This window comes from Mesoplodon densirostris, chromosome 2, assembly GCF_025265405.1.
Source record: "Mesoplodon densirostris isolate mMesDen1 chromosome 2, mMesDen1 primary haplotype, whole genome shotgun sequence".
Lineage (NCBI taxonomy): Eukaryota > Metazoa > Chordata > Mammalia > Artiodactyla > Ziphiidae > Mesoplodon > Mesoplodon densirostris.
The window spans coordinates 178,255,441-178,274,070 of NC_082662.1; the positions used below are offsets into that span (position 1 = coordinate 178,255,441).

At 36.8% G+C, this 18,630-nt stretch overlaps 1 protein-coding gene across 1 annotated transcript in view; it reads left to right on the forward strand.

Annotated features, from left to right (window-relative positions):
• The first annotated feature begins 2,893 nt into the window (after window positions 1-2,893).
• The window catches only part of ESRRG (estrogen related receptor gamma), a 217,691-nt gene continuing 201,954 nt past the window's right edge, over window positions 2,894-18,630 (forward strand). The window contains exon 1 of the mRNA XM_060088663.1: window positions 2,894-2,949. Within this exon, the coding sequence (XP_059944646.1) occupies window positions 2,894-2,949 (56 nt within the window). The remainder of the gene's footprint in view (window positions 2,950-18,630) is intronic.

Consider the following 18,630-nt stretch of genomic DNA (forward strand, 5'->3'; position numbering starts at 1 on the left):
AAATAAACCAGCTCTACAAACCTAGTGCACTTCTGGTCATTCAGAAAGCTAGTTCAATGGACAATGCACCTTGCATAGATGAAATACGGTTAGCGAAAGATCTGTGGGGATCACACCGTGTATGTTTGTACATGGATCTCTGTGAGCACAGAAAAAAAGGCTTACACATGAATATGAGTCTAAATATGTTGAAAAGTAGATACCAACACAGTCAAATGGTTCATAATGGGTCAAATAAGTACCCTATGAGAAATAAGAAAATTCTGGGAAATAAAAGATAACTCTCATGAAACGTGGTGACTTAACGTCCATCGGTAAATAACTGACTACAAATCTTGTCTTTAAAAGGCCATTTCAAAGGAGTAATAAGCAGGTTCTGTCACAGGATGATAATGCAAAGAAACTGAATAGAGTACAGTATTCTGCACAGGTACAAGATCTGAATGTGCTGAGTACATTAAGATCCATTGAGTACATTAAATAATTTTTATTTTTTTTAATGTCCCTGGACAAAATAAGAATGAAACTTTTATTTGCTGTATCTTTTTTAAAAAATGTATGCAACTGGATTTATTAATTACCCTGAGAATTTTCGTTTATTCACAAATCAAGGTAGGAATCTTTGAACCAAAGATGATTTTCTGTCTTTGTGAGGCAATATTTCCCTACTTCTTTTATTGTATTTTAGAAAAATCATGTTTCTTTTTCAAATGCCTTTTTATTTTTTTAAATTATAAAATGATTACATGTCTCATTTTCAATTGAATAGACAAATCTCTTTTTTCCTTCCGAGGTGTCTGCAGAATGCTTGGATTTTCTACATCTCAAAGCTCTTTTAATTCACTGCTCACAACCAAATTTACATCTTAATTGCTGAGTTCACATTTAACAATATAGACAGCATAATGCTACTGGTAATTAAGCTTTTACTACCTGCTTTTGTACAGTATTCTTAGGCACAGTTTTTGCTATGTGAGTTCTCCACTAGAAACTTGTATGTATTTAGACCACAAATAAAAGGCATCAGGCCCATATCTTAGATATGGCTAAATACATGGCAGGGAAATTGCTTTCTTCTGTTGGGGGGACCAAATCATATCTGGCATTTTTATATTCTGAATGTTAATGTGGCTGTTCTAGTTTAGTGTTTTGTTTTTTAAAGGCCTAGAACATTTGAGAGGCTGAAAGACTGAGTTGAGTTCTGATCTAGTAAATTTAACACGGACTGGATATCTCAACTAATTTATTTTGATCTCAAAGATTATACTATTTATATCATGTAGGACTAATATGCAGTAGAGCTGAATTATATCAAAATTTCGGGTCATAAGGTAGCAGTTATCTCTTTGCCATAAATAGCTGGTAGCTATTCCATTGTACATTTACTAGTATAAAAAATCCTGTATTTAAAAATAGGACTTAAGAAAATTCTTTGTTATATGGAAACTAAAAACAGGCTTATACACTGTTGGAGAAAAAAGACCCTTCTCTTATATTCTCTTTTCTTTAAAAAGCACTTCTGTTTGAAACTAGTCCTTATAATGACCAGACTGTGTGATGATTTACAAAATGTTTCTGGGTTGATTTTTTAAAGCATTCAGCGCGTGTTATATGTTATAATTATATAAACTGCATTTTATTTGAAAGCTGATGTTTTGGGTAAAAATTATATATACTTGTATATGTCTCCCAGTTTGGAAGCCTACATTGAAATAAGTATATGATTAAGAACACTTTTAGTGCACCAGTTAGTAATGCTCTCCCCACAAAAAAAAAAAAAAAAAAAAAAGGAAAAGAAAGGAAAAAAGCAGTCTTTATTTTGTCAAAATGCATTGAGACGGTTTCAATGTACTACTTACCCTACCGCCCTCAGTGTCCCACCCCTGAAACTGGAGCAGCCAATTTGTCCTGCAGTTGTTTACCTTTGTTTTGAAAAGCTATGCATTGTATATCTAGACAGAAGCAGGTAAAGAAATGTTTACACATAGAATTTACATAGGCATTCTCGCAAATTGCATTGAGGCAGGCTTTCCTCTTCTGTAGTTGTGTAAAACTGCATTCCACCTCAAAGATGACCATCCCACTTCACATGCCCCATTTCACAATTTAGAAAGCATGTCTTGGATTTTTTTTTTTTTTTTAATGCCCAGTAGAGATCAGGGAAACAGGCAACGACATGATGACGGATCAATGAGAAAGTACAGCACTAAATAAGAAGGAGCCCCCTCCCGTGGAATAAAACACAGACTACGGCAGGACAAACTTCATTCTCTACCTTCCGCAGAATCCTTTCCCAAATTAACTGAGAGTCTGCGTGAGTTCTTCTGTGCAAGGCAAAAGAGATCTTAGGTGAGAAACCTAAGACACATCCCTCCAGTGCTTAGAGGGTTAAATTAGTTAGGTTTCTTTTCTCGCTTCCCGGGGCGGGGTGGGGGAGGGAGGGAGAAAAAAGATAAGAAAAAAAAAAAAAAAAGAAAAAGAAAGAAAGAAAAGGCAGAACCCAGTATCTACGGGCAGCGTTTCCGTGTCTGGTCCTCGCTCTCTTTTTCTCTCCCGTTCCGTCGCCAGCCCCTTCGCGTCTCTGCACCCTCCGTACCTGCCTGCTTCCGCGGCGCCTCGCAGCCTCCAGTCGCCTCCGTCCTGATTGGGCGGAGACCCCCCAATCGGCTGCGCGCCTGGGCCGGTGGGACTGCATATGTTAAGCTCTACTTCATATTAATAAGCTCCAATCGGGGCTTTAAGTCCTTGATTAGGAGAGTGTGAGAGCTCTGGTCCCAACTGGCTGTGCCTATAGGCTTGTCACCAGGAGAACATTTGTGTTAATTGCGCTCTGCTCTGTCAAGGAAACTTTGATTTATAGCGGGGGTGCGCAAATAATGGTTGCCGGTCGCACATGGATTCGGTAGAACTTTGCCTTCCTGAATCTTTTTCCCTGCACTACGAGGAAGAGTAGGTACCTTTTTCTTTCCTTTTTAAAACTCGTCCTGGGGGTGAGAGTGTGGGGTGAACGGAATGGATCTTGGCGCACGGATTAAGGTAATGCCCTGGGTATGTCCTGCGCACGAGCGCTTGTTTGTGTCTGTCTTGTGCCTTTTGTGTTGAGGGTGATCTCCTAATTCAGTAAGTCGAGAATTGTTCTCTGACTACAGTGTTACCTTTGAGGCAAAGCTCAGTGACTGTCAGTAAAACAGCTGGGTGACAGTCACTTCTTATTCAGGTGCTAAGAATAGGCACTTGGCACAAATGCTTAGTGAACTGTTAAAATGCATCTTTTACTAGGACCCATTTTCCCAAGGAAAAATGTTTTAAAATACAGGATTCAAAATGATTTATACTATTGAGTGCCTCTTATGTATTTGCAGTTTGACAGATATTTTCAGCTCCCTGTCATTTCTTACCGCGCAGAGTTAGAGGCAAAATTGCACATTTACTAATTCTCCTTCAGAGAACAATTTAAAAACTAGCCCTGTGCAATCCGGGACTAGAATAATGTTATTTGCATGGTTAGCATTAAGTCAGCACTTAACTGACAAATCAGTCCATTAAGTAACATGAGATTTTAACACATTATAAATATTTAAGGGGAGGAAAAAAAAAACTAAAGAAGAAACAGTAGTGACTTTCTAAATTTCCCCTTGAATAGACAATGCTGAGATTGTGGATTTGTTTCATGTATCGTGTCCAGAAAATGCAGAAAAGTACTTTTGTCCTTAGATGCAGTTTAATTGGTATTTATTAATATCTTTAGGCACATGGAAATATACATATTTGGATCGCTCAAGGTGGGGGACATGTGAGTAGGGGGTAAAAGGAGTAAATTAGGCATTCTTGTGTAAATGAGTGGGTCATAAACTTAATTTCAACCCACCGTTGAAATATTAGTTTATCACGGGAGCTGTCACTGGTTCCTCTTTCTGTTGAGTCAGTTGTATGGCTTTGCTTTCCCATTACAGTAATGCCAACTGTTATAATTCTGAAAAGAGTGCTTTTGGCAAACGTCTCTCTCTATAGATTGTGAAGAAAATATAAAACTCTCCAGAGGAGAAGGTCGTGCATTATAGGTAGATGTCCACTAGCGGTCCTTAGTGACTGCATATTGCCTTGGTTTGTAATTAAGCAAGAGATGAAAAGTGACTTGCAGTCTCAGTGGCTCCTCGTGTCTGTGAGTGTGAGTGTGTGTGCGCGTGTATGTATTCATGCTTGCACACATACACACTCACACGAGGGATATTAGCCGAGGGATGGATTTAGGAAGAACTGAAAGGTTGGAAGGCAGTGCTTGCGGCAGTAGTAAACACTCCAAGGAAGAAACAACCTTAAATTGTGTGAAAATAAAAATGAAAAATAAACAAAGGTAGGACTGCCCACTCAAGTGAAGTTTGAAGGTGAGCGCGCCGGAGGCTGTCCCACTGGAGAATTTCATATGTCTTCATGTCAGGAAGAATGCATTATCCAAGCTCACCCAATTCTGAACTTTCTCTCATAAATAAATAAACAAAACAAACTTTAACCCCCACCCCCACCCCCAGGCTTCTTTGTAGTTTCCTTGAATTTAACTTCTTATAGCTAATTTGAATAATTAGTTTAGATAAGCCTCTTAAAGCAGACACATTTAAATGAAATCAGGACACATGTCCTTTTGGCTTTGGCGCAAGATTCAAACTAGCTTTCTTTTTGGCTCAATTAAAAGTCATCTTTAAAAAATACAGATTTATTGTTTGGATGCAGTTCTGATGGTTACGTGGTTCACCGGACAGACAGAAAGATCTAATGCTTAGTAACGCATCTGCCTCTCTGTCTCAATTAATAAACCACAGAATTTATACATGCTATTAATATTCATAGTAAAGTGTGCTGGGTTAAACCCCATCACGTGTGAGTATACATTGAAATGAAACCAGAGTTATGCAGTTTCAGAGGAGAATATTTGACAATTTCTGCTTTGGAAGCTGTTAAAAAGATTCGTGCAATTTATTGGCCACCATTAGGAGAGCCTAAAATGTTAACCTATAACTATGTATTTTTTATTTTAGGAAATGTGCCAGCACATTAAAGAGCATAATACTTGAAAGCTTGTTTCACATTTAATAGCAGTAATAACTGATAGCATAAATAGATGAAAATAATATATCTGCTCATTTTGACATATGTGTCAGTCTAATCATTCTAAATGAGTGTGCTCATCACATGATTCCCTTTCAACCTCTGATTAAAATGTAACATTGACTACAGGATTATAGAGCGGACTTAATTTTACTGACTGTTTTAACAGTTGTCACAGCTGCTGGAAGAAGGAAAGGCAATTGAAACACTCCAAAACAGGCAAGGCGAGGAGGGAACAGTTCAGTAAATTTCAGCCTGATCACGGAAAGCCAGACATCCAAAATTGAACAGATTTGTGTTTTAAGATTCCTGTTTGGAGCTATGCAAGTTTTATTTTGCAAGGTTTACTCTTTCTTTTTCGGGGTTTTGCTTCTTTTCTCTGCCTCATCTCTCCCTGTTAAAAGCTAAAAGTAAATTGAAATACAACTATCCAAAAGTAATACTATAATGTCAAAAAATACATGGGATAAAAATAGGCAGGAAGGAAAAATGTATGCAATGACAACAACAACAAAAAGCCTAAACCAGAGTGGTTGCAATTTTTTTAAAAAGATGGGAGCTTGCCTAAGACACTTTAGATGTGATTTTATTTGAGAACTATGAACAGAGTCTTTAAGTTTATTTTTCTAAGAAGGAATCCTTAAACTCCAGACTTGGAGCTCATATTACTTTTCCTTCCTGTTTCTTCTCTGTAAATCTGTTGAAAACACCTGCAGCCTTAAAGGTAGGGGTTTTCAGATGATTTCTTTGTGAATTGCTGGAAGTGACAACCAGCTGCACTTAGGGGTGAGTGTTCCTAAGCTGTAGAGTCTCGTAACCTTGCCCATCACATCACTAAAGTGAACAGATTAATTCTATTTCTCTAAAAATTAAATAACTACTGTACGTACCCCAAACTATATATAGTCTAAATAGCCAGACAGTGTGGATTATGTAACGTATGATTTTTCTCCTTGGAGTAAGCAAAAAAAGTGTTCTGAGTTAATGGAATCAATGTTGGATGGGAGTGGTGAGTAAGTGCTGGGCACCCCATGCTTCACTAGCCCTTTGTGTCAGTGTATTTATGTATTACCCTGTACAGATTGGGTGGTAAGTTTAGAAAGCCTCCTTTTACAGAAAGGGCTGGAAAACAGCTTCCCATTTCCTGGTCAGAGGCAAGGGTGATGGCGTTGGCTGGTTCTTATAGTGATGGGTTTCTCATATTCATGTGTTTATGGCACTGCTGCTTTATTTACTGAGCCTAGTGTGTTGCAGCGGTAATTAACCCATGTTATTAGCAAAGCCCTTGTGAATATCCATTAATTCTCTTGCATGGATGATCATTTTTCCAGTGTTTTCCCCCCAATAAGGTATCATTGTTCTTTTTTCTTTTTTTTTAATTCTAAATTGATGGCCTTTGATATATTTATTTGATTTAATCTGACCTGGGATGTATATTGGCCATCTTATAAAGAATGGTATTGTAATTCAGCTTTAAGAAATGCTAACAGAAGCCAGAGAAAAGATTTTTTGCTGTTCTTTTAAAAGCAAAAAAGAAAATAAAGGTTTAAAAAGAAAATAATGCAGGAAATTAGTTTTAACTTCAAATTTTCCAGATCTTAGAATTTATGTTATTTTGTGCCTTTGAAGTCTTTTATTCAGATTTCTACTGAGTTAAGTATACTTTAGGCATTTTTGTAAAATATCGAGCCAGCAGAAAAATACTTGTGCTTCTTGTGCTGAAAAAAGATAAGGACCATCTCATTAGCTGGGGCCATACTTTTGCAATTAATTTTAGGTCCGTGGTGCTATTCATCAAAGGGGGCAGGTAACTTCTCTATGAGTCTGTTTAACAATATTTTCACAATACCTCACTCTTGCAAGAACTGCAGACAAAGAAGAGGACGTTCTTTGGGAAGGTAGGCAGAATGCCGAACCTCAAGTCTGTATCACTTGTGAAAAATTCCTCAACATTTGTTTTCGCTTAGTGACTAAACAAAGTATTTCTTTGTTTGACTTCTAAAGTGCTCTTCAGCACTCAATGTTTTGCTTATATTATTTCATAAAATAAATGAAAATCTGTGCTTATGGTCGATACTTTGTCATACAAGTGGCAATTGATAGCCGTGATTTCTGTGACACCAATTAATATCAAATAAACTTTTGAGAATCACCTATCCAGCATTGTGAAATAAGAGGACAGCATCTCACTAGAACTTTAAAGTCATTGCAGCAGATAAGGTATGCTCTGAATTTTGCTTCATAGCAAATTCATGGAAGAAAGAAACAATACAGTGTTGATCTGGTATAAGTGCATATGAGCTCCGGCCCTAGTCAGCTCTCTGGAGAAAATCTTTGATTACCCTGGCCCAGTTTGTTCAGTTTTTATCTCTTTTACATCCACTGGCCTTGTATTAAATTGTCATTGTCCTAAAGCACATGAGATAGAAATGAATTGCTGTTTTCTACATTCTCTGACAGTGAAATATTTAGGTTCTTTTTCTCCAATCATACTTATGTGTGTATTTGATAGTCCAGGGATGACATCCAGCATCTCTGCTGCTTGACATTTTTTCTTACTGCATTTTGTATGTTTTGCTGTTGATTATTGTTTTCATAGCCATGTGTATATGGATGTCCATGGTCTATACCATTATAAATAAAGATACACATACGCTACTTTAAAATCCAAAGCAGTCAATAGAATATACCACACACACGTGTGTGCCTTTGTGTGCACGTATAGTATGCATGTGAAATACATATATATACATGGGAAGAGGTATGTATGTGGAATATAGGTATGCTGCTGAGAGTGTTCATGTATATTTATATAATAAAGTGGATCTCAAGTATTTTTCTAATCAGTTAGTGTCCAGTTAAATTTGCCAGGCATAATTTTAACCTGGAATTAGTATTTCAGGTATTTACCAAGTCTGATTTTAAATTAAATTGGTTTAACTACTATGTAACAGACAGGTAACAGGTAACCTAATACATTAATTTGTTTCTGATTTTATAAATTGTTAATTATTATCATTTTAAAATTCAATATCTAGAAATCATAAATAATTTGTAAAATAGGAAATAAGCCACTAGTACTAAATACATAATTTAATGGTTTGGGCCCATATCCAAGAAACAGTTTTGAATAAGCTCTTGGCTACACTGTTTTCTTATACAGTTGGGCCTGACGAATATATCTAAATGTAAACATGATACTTTTAAATAAATGCAAAATCTAATTTTCACTTATCCTCACTACGTAAATGTCATTTTCTTTTTTTTTGCTAAAAGCACATAAAGAAAATTAATAAGTATTATATCCATATAAAGTACATCATAGATTTCTGATTCTGAATTTTATTCTAAGAGGTAAGTTTAAAGGTCTGTGATTTTGATTAGTAAATCTGAATGAGTGTTGAGAGAAACCACTTATCCAAATGCTCTTTCTATTCAAATTCTTGTTCTAATTCATATTTTGTTTAAATTCCTAGATTCATTTCCTACCTTTATTTGTTTGTATAGTACTTTAACAAATTTAATTGTTCTCGTTTTTAAAAAAATCCTGCTGTTTCTTTATGCCAATCCGTCTGCTGAAAGTTAGCCCCTTTATTATCTGAGGGTGTCAAGTGACAGCCTTCTGCCTTTTGAAGGATTTACCTGGCATCTTATTCTTGTGTCAAGTTCATTTTAGACTTCTACTTTCGAAGTCTGGGAAACCTAGCTAATAAGGATAATTTCCGTTCAATTATAACAAACACATCCTTCCTCTCTGTGTTTTTCTTTACAGAAGTGCCAGATGTTTCTTTTCCTCTGATTTGGACACTATTTCTCAGTATTTTCCAAATGTATTTTCTAATCAATTATACAAAACCATCAGATTGAGAAGGTTTAGATTGTGTGTGTGCTGTGTATGTGTAGTATTGCATCCCCCCTTTTAATTTTTAAAAAAATTTTTTAAACGTTTGGAGGGAACTTGCTTTTTATGTTTTGATTTTTCAAATATTTTGCCATTTTAATTGATGGCAATGCATGTATATTTGGAAGATAACTCACTAAGGCAAAGCAATAAAAGAAAAAGTACAGTTTTAAATAAAGTGGCTTCTCACTGGCCAATTAAAGTCCATTTCAATATACTGGCATAGATCTATGTGTGCATTTGAATATAAATACATAGCATGCAACACTAGCCATTAGAAATGCAGCCTCTGGCTATATGGAATTCTTTCACACAATATAATAAATAAAAACACTGGCTTTTGGCATTTAAAATCTATTAAAAGAGTTGTTTAAAGAGTTAAGCTCATGGAGAGCCTACCTGAGATCAGATTACATTGTAAAAAATGAACTTGGAAGCAAATTTATATTTTGATTATCAAAGGGAGTCTCTGTCATATACATTCTTCTGGCCTTCTCATCTTGCTTTGAGTGAAACAAAATTGCATATATACTTTTCATCATTTTGATTGGAAGTACACATTATGTATAATATGCTTTGGCAGCACTTACCTAGCCAAAGAAAACAAATTAATATTAGCCATACTAAGGGCTGTCAGGCATATCACAGACATATCAATTTAACTTTGCTTCCTCATACACCTCCGCAAACAGTTGCTTAAGATGGTACTAAATAAAAGGGAAGCTACCAATAAATTCTCATATTGTATTAGAGATTGATGGCTAGTAGAAGTGCAATGAAAACCAGCGTGTTTGCTTACTTCTCTTTAAAACTCTAACTGTGGGAATACAGAAAGCGTAGACAGTAATGAGTTTTGTTTAAAAAAAAAAAAGAGTATAACTGAAGCTTGTTCAGATCTTTTTACTGTCTTGGAAGTAATGGGATAATAATGGGATTTACTTTTTTTAAAAGTCTGAAGTGGTGAGTCTTGGTTGCTCTTATGCGTGATGTATATAAAGACTTTAACAAGTGGAGAATCAGAAGCAGCAGCCTTGCCAGTGCACTTTAAACAAGGGACATTTCTCTTTTGTTGCACTTTGCATACATTTTCTGAGAACGAAAAAAAAATCTTGTTCTTTCTTTTTATCTGGCTTATTCAATAGGCAATAAATAAATAAATAAATAAAATTTAAAAAGTAAATCAAGAACTTAGGCACAGAAAATAATCAGAAGCATACTGAATTCTTTTTTTCTCCTCCATGATCAGAATGGAATCTTTGTATGTGATAATTCCTTTTTCATCTGCTCTAGGAAGATTTTACTCATTTAAAATGCTTTTGAGAATTTAAACAAAAGACTCATTAAATAAATACATTTACTTTCTTTTTAATACAGTATGAGTAAAAATGTTTGAAAAGGTGTCCTTTTCAAGGCATTTAAAATGTTGTTACAGTTCATACTTGTAAGAATTTCTTTTGCTTTGAAAAGAATATCTAAAATTATGTTCAGAGTGAGCAAAAATAGTGAGTCATATAAAAAATTATAGAGACTAAGGTACTTAAGGGAAAAATTCAAATGTGAGGTTGTTCAATCAATGGCCCTTTGCCCTCCATAATTCCAAATTATTGTAGTACTTTCACTTCTCCACAAACGTAAGATGGCCATGTTAAATTGTATTCGTTTTTCCATAAATGAAAGACTACTCTAACAAGGTTTTCTTCACAGCCATTAATCTATTAAAACAGATCAGATATTTTGAGGAAGAATATCATACCCATAACCAACTATTCATGGCCAAAGAAAGGGAAAGATATATATGAGAAAGTGATTGTATACAGTTGGTTCTGGGTCCTATGAAATGACAGAAGCATCCCTTTTATCCACAGACTTAAATGAGACCTGCCTCATCAGTCATGGGATCATAGTGTCACAGATGGAAAGGCAACCATCAGCTGAATTGTACTGAACTACACACTTGGCTAATTCATCTTATTGCCCTCCTCATCTAAGGAAAGGCTCATTCTGTTCTTGGAGTCTAGACAGAATCAGGAGTTGGGCTCAGGTGGGAGCATGTGGCTGCCTTTTTCTGTTCTCTCTTAGCCATTCAGCAAAGGGAGGTGAGGAACAAATGGGCAATTTATGCACAGAAGCCCAAGCAGAGATTCTTTCCTAGGGTCAGGAATTTATTATTCAGTTGTTGAAGTAAAGTTCATATTTCTCTTATGTTCTAGAAATATCCCTGTTGTCTTTCATGCTCCAAAGAGCTGCCCAGAAATGATTAGGGATGTCTCTCAATTTGTATGAACCATGAACTAGGGTACGCGTTTTGTACCAGATAGAAATGGACAGCAGATCATCCACTTATGTTAGTCTGGAGGATGATTCTTTTTTCATACCTTTATATGGAACTGTTCAGTTGGTTAAGTCTGAAGAATGAGAAAAATGATGAGGTTAAACACTCAAACTGTATTTTTGTATTTTTAAATTTCCTTATAGTGAACAAAACTTTAATGTCTAAAGCATTTATGAGGGTTTTAATGATTGGAAAATCTATCCTGAGAATGTAGTCACCATATGTTACAGCCTTGCTTTCTGTCTTGTCTTCAGTGTATGGGGTAAGTTCGGTGATCCTGTCTGTTGTCTTACTTTGCTTACGTTATAGAACCTCTCTGCCCCACATTGAAATCACCTGAAATATGGGGAAGTGCCCATTTAGTTCTTAAAAACTTTCCTGAACCCCCTCCATCCCAGCAGCGTTTTCTTTTAAAATTAGTGTTTTTCTATTCATCTGTTTTGCTAAAGGATCGTTTACTTTAGTGAAAGGTAAGTGCATGATATTCATGCCGATTTGCATACACAGTACACCTTATTCCCCAACCCACCCCGAATTCCAAAGAGATTGCCTTGAACTTTTCATATTTGTTTTTCTTTCCTCTCTGTTTGTCGTGCATTCTAGTTGAGTGCTTTTATAGTGTTTTCTTGATTGTTGTCAGTCTGGGGTACTGCTACTGACATTTTTGTTAAGTTAATGTCACAGCAGAAAAACCTATAGCAAACTGGAATCTGGCGACAGCACGCGGAAGATACAACTTCTGTTTGATTGTGTGTAAATACAGTTAGTTAGTTGGGCGTTTATCAGATAGCTTGGCAGAAAGAGAGAGGAGCCGTAGAAACTGTTTTCAGTAACTGTGCTGTTCATACACCTGATAAGATGGAGAGAGCTTTTCGAAATGCTGATAGGCTTTGAATAAGAAAAGGATAATCTCTTCTACTGGCACCAGCTTATCGGGAATGAAGTAAAATGCCAACACTTTTACATTAGCGAAAGTAAATGTTTTAGACACTCTGTGCCTTTTTTCCTTCAAGTTAAATAGTAGGGGTGCTTTTGAGCGTGCTATAATGAATAGAAGGATTTATTACCTGGATGAAATTACAGGTGAATCTGCTGATAAAGGAACCCTCAGCATCAACAGCAGCTTCTCTGATAAGCAGGTGCATCTATGTGTACGTTCTCTGGAGAAATTAAGTATTTCTTTTTCGACTCCAATTCCATTAACCATCGTTTCTGATGTTCGAAGATGCAGTTATGTCCTGTGCCAGTCGAGTTTCCTTGTTTACTAGCAGATGGGTGACAGGCATTTGAAACTTAGCTTATCAGACTTGGAAAATGCTGGTGTGACCTACTATGTAAGTTGGGGCATCTTTACGTTTCTATCACTTGTGCTGAAGCAGCCAACTCCTATACAAGAAATCTTACTTTTCTTCCCCAGGAATGGAATGAGATTCGTTATAAATTTAGGATAGGTTAATGAGAAGATAAATGCATTTGGCCAAGTAGTTGTCCCTTTTAAAGCACCTCCCCTTAAGAAAGAGGGAGATTGGTTTTGCGCTTCAGTATAAACCATGAACTTTCCCTGGCTTTCCCCTTTTCTCTTCTTTGTAATTTGATGCCTACAAATAATTTGGCGTATTCAGATTTGATAAATGGTAGTGCAAGAGCAGATTGATTGATTTTGGATTACTATTGATTACTCTCCATGAGATCACTGTGACACACTCAAATCAATAGTATTCGATTAAGCAAGGCACCACTGTTCTATACATCCAGCAGCGGTGGGGAATCCAGGAACAGAATGTTCACAAGCTGATAAATTGACAAAGCGTTCAGCTTTAACTAGCCCTTTGTTCAGCACTAGTTCCTTAAAATATATTTCATTGGAAAGTTCATTTTTGCAACTCTGGGCCTTTCTGTGCAAGAAAGGTCATCCGTTTAAGGTTTATTAAATTTTAAATCCAGACAACAGGGCTCCATTTAAGATGTAAAATAATTTAAGTACTTACTGCAGGCAACCTTCGTGCTTTTGAGTCCTCGCTCAAAGGTTTCATTCTTTTACGAAGATGTCAATTGTCAACATAAAAATGCATCACTGGCAATGTAATGGTTTAAGATTCAAACTGAAATGAAAATTCCTGCCCGAGGAAAGCACTATCCTCCAACTAAGGTGGTCTTCATCTTCTTCAGAAGTGGGCAAACTTAGGAGCAGCACTGGGAGGCCGCGGCAGGTAGCACACCTTGATCAATTGCACAGCCAAGGCTCCTTTTTTCCCCATCTTATCTGAGGGCATTCATCACATCACCAATCCTACATGCAAAACACTAAATATCATCTGATCTGAGAGCCACCACTGCTGCTGATACACTGAAATCTTTCTGTCTTGAGCAAACTTACAAAGTCGCTGGGGGAAAAAAAGATCATCCATGATTCAAGTCCTTTAGTGAAGGACCTCAAGGATGAGATTTTCCATCCCATTCCATCAATGTGTAGTCTTGGCCCTTGGGATGAAGCATTTGCTCTTTTGTTATATGGGATTGCCAAGTTGCTTCTCAAAAAGGCAAGCCATAGAGTGAACACTCCATTGAATGAGTGGGTGGTCTAACGTGCAAAACTTGATTTTCAGTGAAATTTTGACAGCTAGGGCTTGTGTATCCCAAATCTTAACAAGCTCAAGTCTTGAAATACACTTCGATAAATTTTCTCATTTTGATAGTGGGTTTAAAAAAACCCAAAATGAATCTGAGGTGGCTTTCTGAGGGAAAATGAGGAGGAAAGTCAAGTTTGGAGTTATGAAATTCCCCGACAAAACTTCAGGCTTTTTTGCATGAAAGTGAGATACTAGGATTCTAATTAAATTAGGTTGAACCACATGAAATGGCCATTTTTCTAGGTCAAGGAATGGTCAAATATCATCAATTTTGTGTGATTCCACATAATAATTGAATTTATTCCTATACTGTCCATATCCCATAAACAAATTGAAAGCAAAAACTATATTTTTAATTTTAGGGTGGGCTGTGTCCGATTATGGAAGACACATGAATTCTATCTGCAATTATAGCAAGTATATTACAGTATCATTTTTTGACAACTACTTTTTTCTTTAACACCAGTAGAGAGTTCCCAAGAGCACAGTCTTAGACACGCTGAAAAAGTGTGCATTTATCTGGCTTCTCACCTGTTGTAGCCAAGCTGCTTCTGAGCATCCCTGTAAATTTCTCACCTGCCGAGGAAGAGTATGGCACAAACAACTGAGTTAGGCTCGAGGACTGACCCTCCAAAACAGCACGTTGCTCAGGGTAAATAGTTGGAAAGCAAATTGGGAAGAAGATGCCAACACCTCCACTATGGCATCCCCACATCCATTCATTAACAGAACGTTAGTTGGCTAGTTAGCGCTTTGCATGCTTCCCCCCAGAGAAGTATTAAAACTGTGCTCCATTAAATTTATGCACCATTGTGGGTTAGGCAGATGTGCAGCTCCCCAAGTGTCGGCAGTGGAGCCCATGATGCTTTATTGGCTGTGGCAGGCAGGAAAGGTGCTTCAGGAGATGTAATAAAATGATCCCAGAGTCTTCATTTGACCCCCCAGATGTGCAGCTCGTCTTGGAGCCACGCTGTGCTGGCCAGTAGGAGCTCTCGGTGCCAACCAGCGGGAAGAATCCGGCTCCCAGAAAGGAAGGAAATTGACTCTTTAGGTGGGAGGGAGGGGCTCCGGGGCCACCGCTGGAAATGTCAGCAGAAAGTTCATCTTGACTTAGGGTCACATCAGGACCGGGTAAGTTTTTCTCACTCTGGGTAAGCATATGACAGCTTACATCTTGTTTCCGAGAGAGGGAGGGTGGGCATCGTTTACTGGAACTTGATTGAGCGAATGCCTCCGACTGGTCCCACTGTCAGTCTTGGAGTTTTCCCTTAGTGGTGCATTTCCCCCCTGTCTGTGTCGCTGAATTTGATTTATCGCTGGTACTAAGATCAAAAAAGAATTCATTCCTTTTGATGTGTGCTATTAAGCACATGCAGTGCAGGAAGGGGACGGGGGAGAGCTGTCTTAGCATACAAGTCACTGTCCTGGTCACCCGGTGGCCACTGATGGCAGAATATATATTTTCTATCTCTGTTCATTTTGGATGTAGGATTCTATGAATAGAGAGGTGAGCTATAGGATATTTTAAATTAGTAATGAGGTTTGTTTCAGATACAGATTCTTTTGGTAAGGACACAGAGTGGCTAGAATCATCTGATTCTAGCAACCTTTTTTTCTTTTTTCCTTTTTTTTTTTTAACTATATTGGCATTCATTTGACCAAAAGACATAAAAAACCAAGGAATATAAATAAGCCAATGGGGTTCAGGCTTTCAAAAAAGAGCAGTCGGTTGCATTTACTGTTGGGTGGGAAATTTGGGACATCAGAGGCTTGTCTGCAAACGAGAGGAGAGATTTTGGTGGGGTCTGCTTCTCCTGTATTCACGACCCTGATCAGGCTTTGTTTCCAGCTCTGTCCAGTAGCTTTTGTCCGGCTTCTCAGTTTAGTGGGATTTGTCTGAGCAGCATGAGCTCCGACCCATCAGCAGGCTGCTAGTCAGCAGCAGGTGTGAACAACATAAAACAGGATTAATGCTGAACCAAAGTGTGTACTAAAAACAGAACCCCTGCCTTGCTTTGAAAAAGGACGGCAGGACTGGAAGATAGAAGCCACTCTGGTCCTGTCCACTCTTTGTTTTCTAAACAGTGTTCAAGGGCTATGCAAATAATTCTGTTTAGGTGCCCAGTAGGCGTACTAGGGATCCGGTGCTCATTCTCTCTCTCTCTCTCTCTCTCTCTCTCTCTCTCTCTCTCTCTCTCTCTCTCTCTCTCTGTCTCTCTCTCTCTGTTTTTAAACTGTAAACGCAAAACTTATGTCGACACTTTTTCTCAGACTTTCAGAGAGGAAAAACAAAACAGAACAAAAGTGGTCTGTGTAAATCTTGAACCAGGATTACAGGTGAATTTTGCAAACATACTGTCTTTACTTCAAATTTAAAGTCGATAGTCATTCAGGGTACTGTATTTCCCACCTCTTAAGAATATTGTTGGTTGGTTTATTCTAAGATATTTTTTGTGTTTAATTATGTGACTCAATGTATACTTTCACCTAGGTAGGTAAACCACAAATAAATAAAATAAGTAATTTCATTAGAGATTATAACCACTATGCCCCCCATTTTTTTTCAATCAGCACTACCTACATAGGGGCAAGAAAGCTGGCAAAAAAAAGATCATAGTTAACATAGGGGACTGCATAAGTTTAACCAATTGGGCATTACATTGAATTTATGGCATTTGAATCACTTTATCGATATTTCGTTTAGGAAAGAGAAAGGTTGCCTATAAATACGTTTTTCTTTAAATTATGCTAATTCTAGTATATACTGTATATCAGGCTAAAATTTAGATATCTATGTTTTCTCTGTTAGGTTTAGACTAACTTGCATTTTGAAACTTTAAGACAGTCACATCCAGAAAGACATCTGAAATAAAGGAAATAACAATTAAATCAGTTACAGAAATTGTATTACACACACACACATACACACAAATACAGACACACACAGGTACTAACTCTTCTTTAAACACAGGCAAAACAAATGTAGAGTTTTTTGCGTATGTATATAATAGTATGACACTAATTTCTGATACTCCAAAAGTATGTTCAAACATAGATATTTATAGAAGGTGGATCTGTTTGAGAATATCATATAGACTTTCTAAAAGAATAATTTTGCAATGTCAGAAATCAAAATTTTAATTATCATTGATTTTCAGCAGCATCTTATACCATACATTACCTGTATTGTCTTTTATATCCAGGGCTTAAACTGTAATTACCCACTCATTCCTTCACCCTTTGCTTATACTTACTCTTTTTTAATTTTTTAAATGGCAGTTATTTTTTAGCTGAGACTTTGCTATTACTTTTATTTTAGAAGTAATCTTGCCTGCCAGTTTAACTGTGGCAATCTGAACACACATCTACATCATTATAAAATATATAAATGCTAAAAATTATATTTAATTTTACAGTTACTATCTTTAAATGTTAATTTATTACCGTTTGCCTTTTAATATGTTTCTAAGAAATGTCCAGTCCCTTCTGTTTAGTATTATTAGGTACCTTTGTTTATGTACATTAATTAGGTTGTGGGCAAATAGCTTAATGAGAGTTAATGAAATCAAGTTTAGAAGATACCAGTTTAAAATTGATTTTTGAAGTGAATTTTTTATAACCAACTCTCTGGCGCCCAATTGATTACTTATAGTAACTTCTCACGTTGCATCAAAATGATTACATGCATTCCTTTGCAATTTTTTAAATCATTAAAGTAATCAATATTTAGTGCATTAAACTGCATTTTCTTGATCATTCATTCCAAAATATTTGACTGTGTGCAGGCCCTGTCCTGGGCACGAAGATCCTGAAATAAATGATAAAAACATAAAATGATCTTGAGTGCAATAAAAAAAAAAAACACTCTAAAAAGGGACTTTATATACTTAAGTTTTCAATTTATACTTGGGTCAATCTTCAGAAAATGATTTCAGGAATTTAGGTAGCAGAGGTTTTACATAAAACTTAAGCAAGTTGGAGCTTCCATTCTGATTTTCTGATTTGGGCCTTCTAGAGCTGACAGGAAGTTAGCCCCCAAGAACACAATTAGAAATGGTACATTTAGATCCTAAATATTGCAAAAGTGTGATTGGGGGTCTTAGAGCAGTCAAGTCTGGTCCTGCCTGCTTCCTTGCGAAGCCTTTGAAGATTTGATCCCAAAAGTGACCATTACTTTTTAAAATGCTCTAAATGACTTGTGTGTGGTTTGTTTCTTAGACTGGAAATGAAAGGGGGAAAATGCTTTAAAAGATCGGGTAAGAAAAGATATTTCCGAGGTCATAGGAAAAGCAAGGGGGATGCATCTGAACTCTAGAAGGTTAGTGTAGTTTGACTTTGAGGGAAAGGTGTGCATTAGTAAATTCATTCTAATCCAAGTAAATGACTATTGAAAGGTAATTTTTCTAAGGAAACCTTGCCCTTAATCTTGAGATAATCTCACAGCTACTGTCTTTGTCCAACAGTCCTGCAAAACTACCCAGTGCTGTTCCCCAAAGCCTGGGATTTCAATTTGCCCGAGGACTTGATGATGGAATTCAAAGCAGTTTTCTGTCTTTGCAGCCTCTTTTCAGTGAATGCATTTTATTCAAGTGTTTTATTTATTTATTTTTTGGAAGATACAGCTTGGTTTGCTTCAGGTCATTAAAATGATTCTCTGTCGCAGT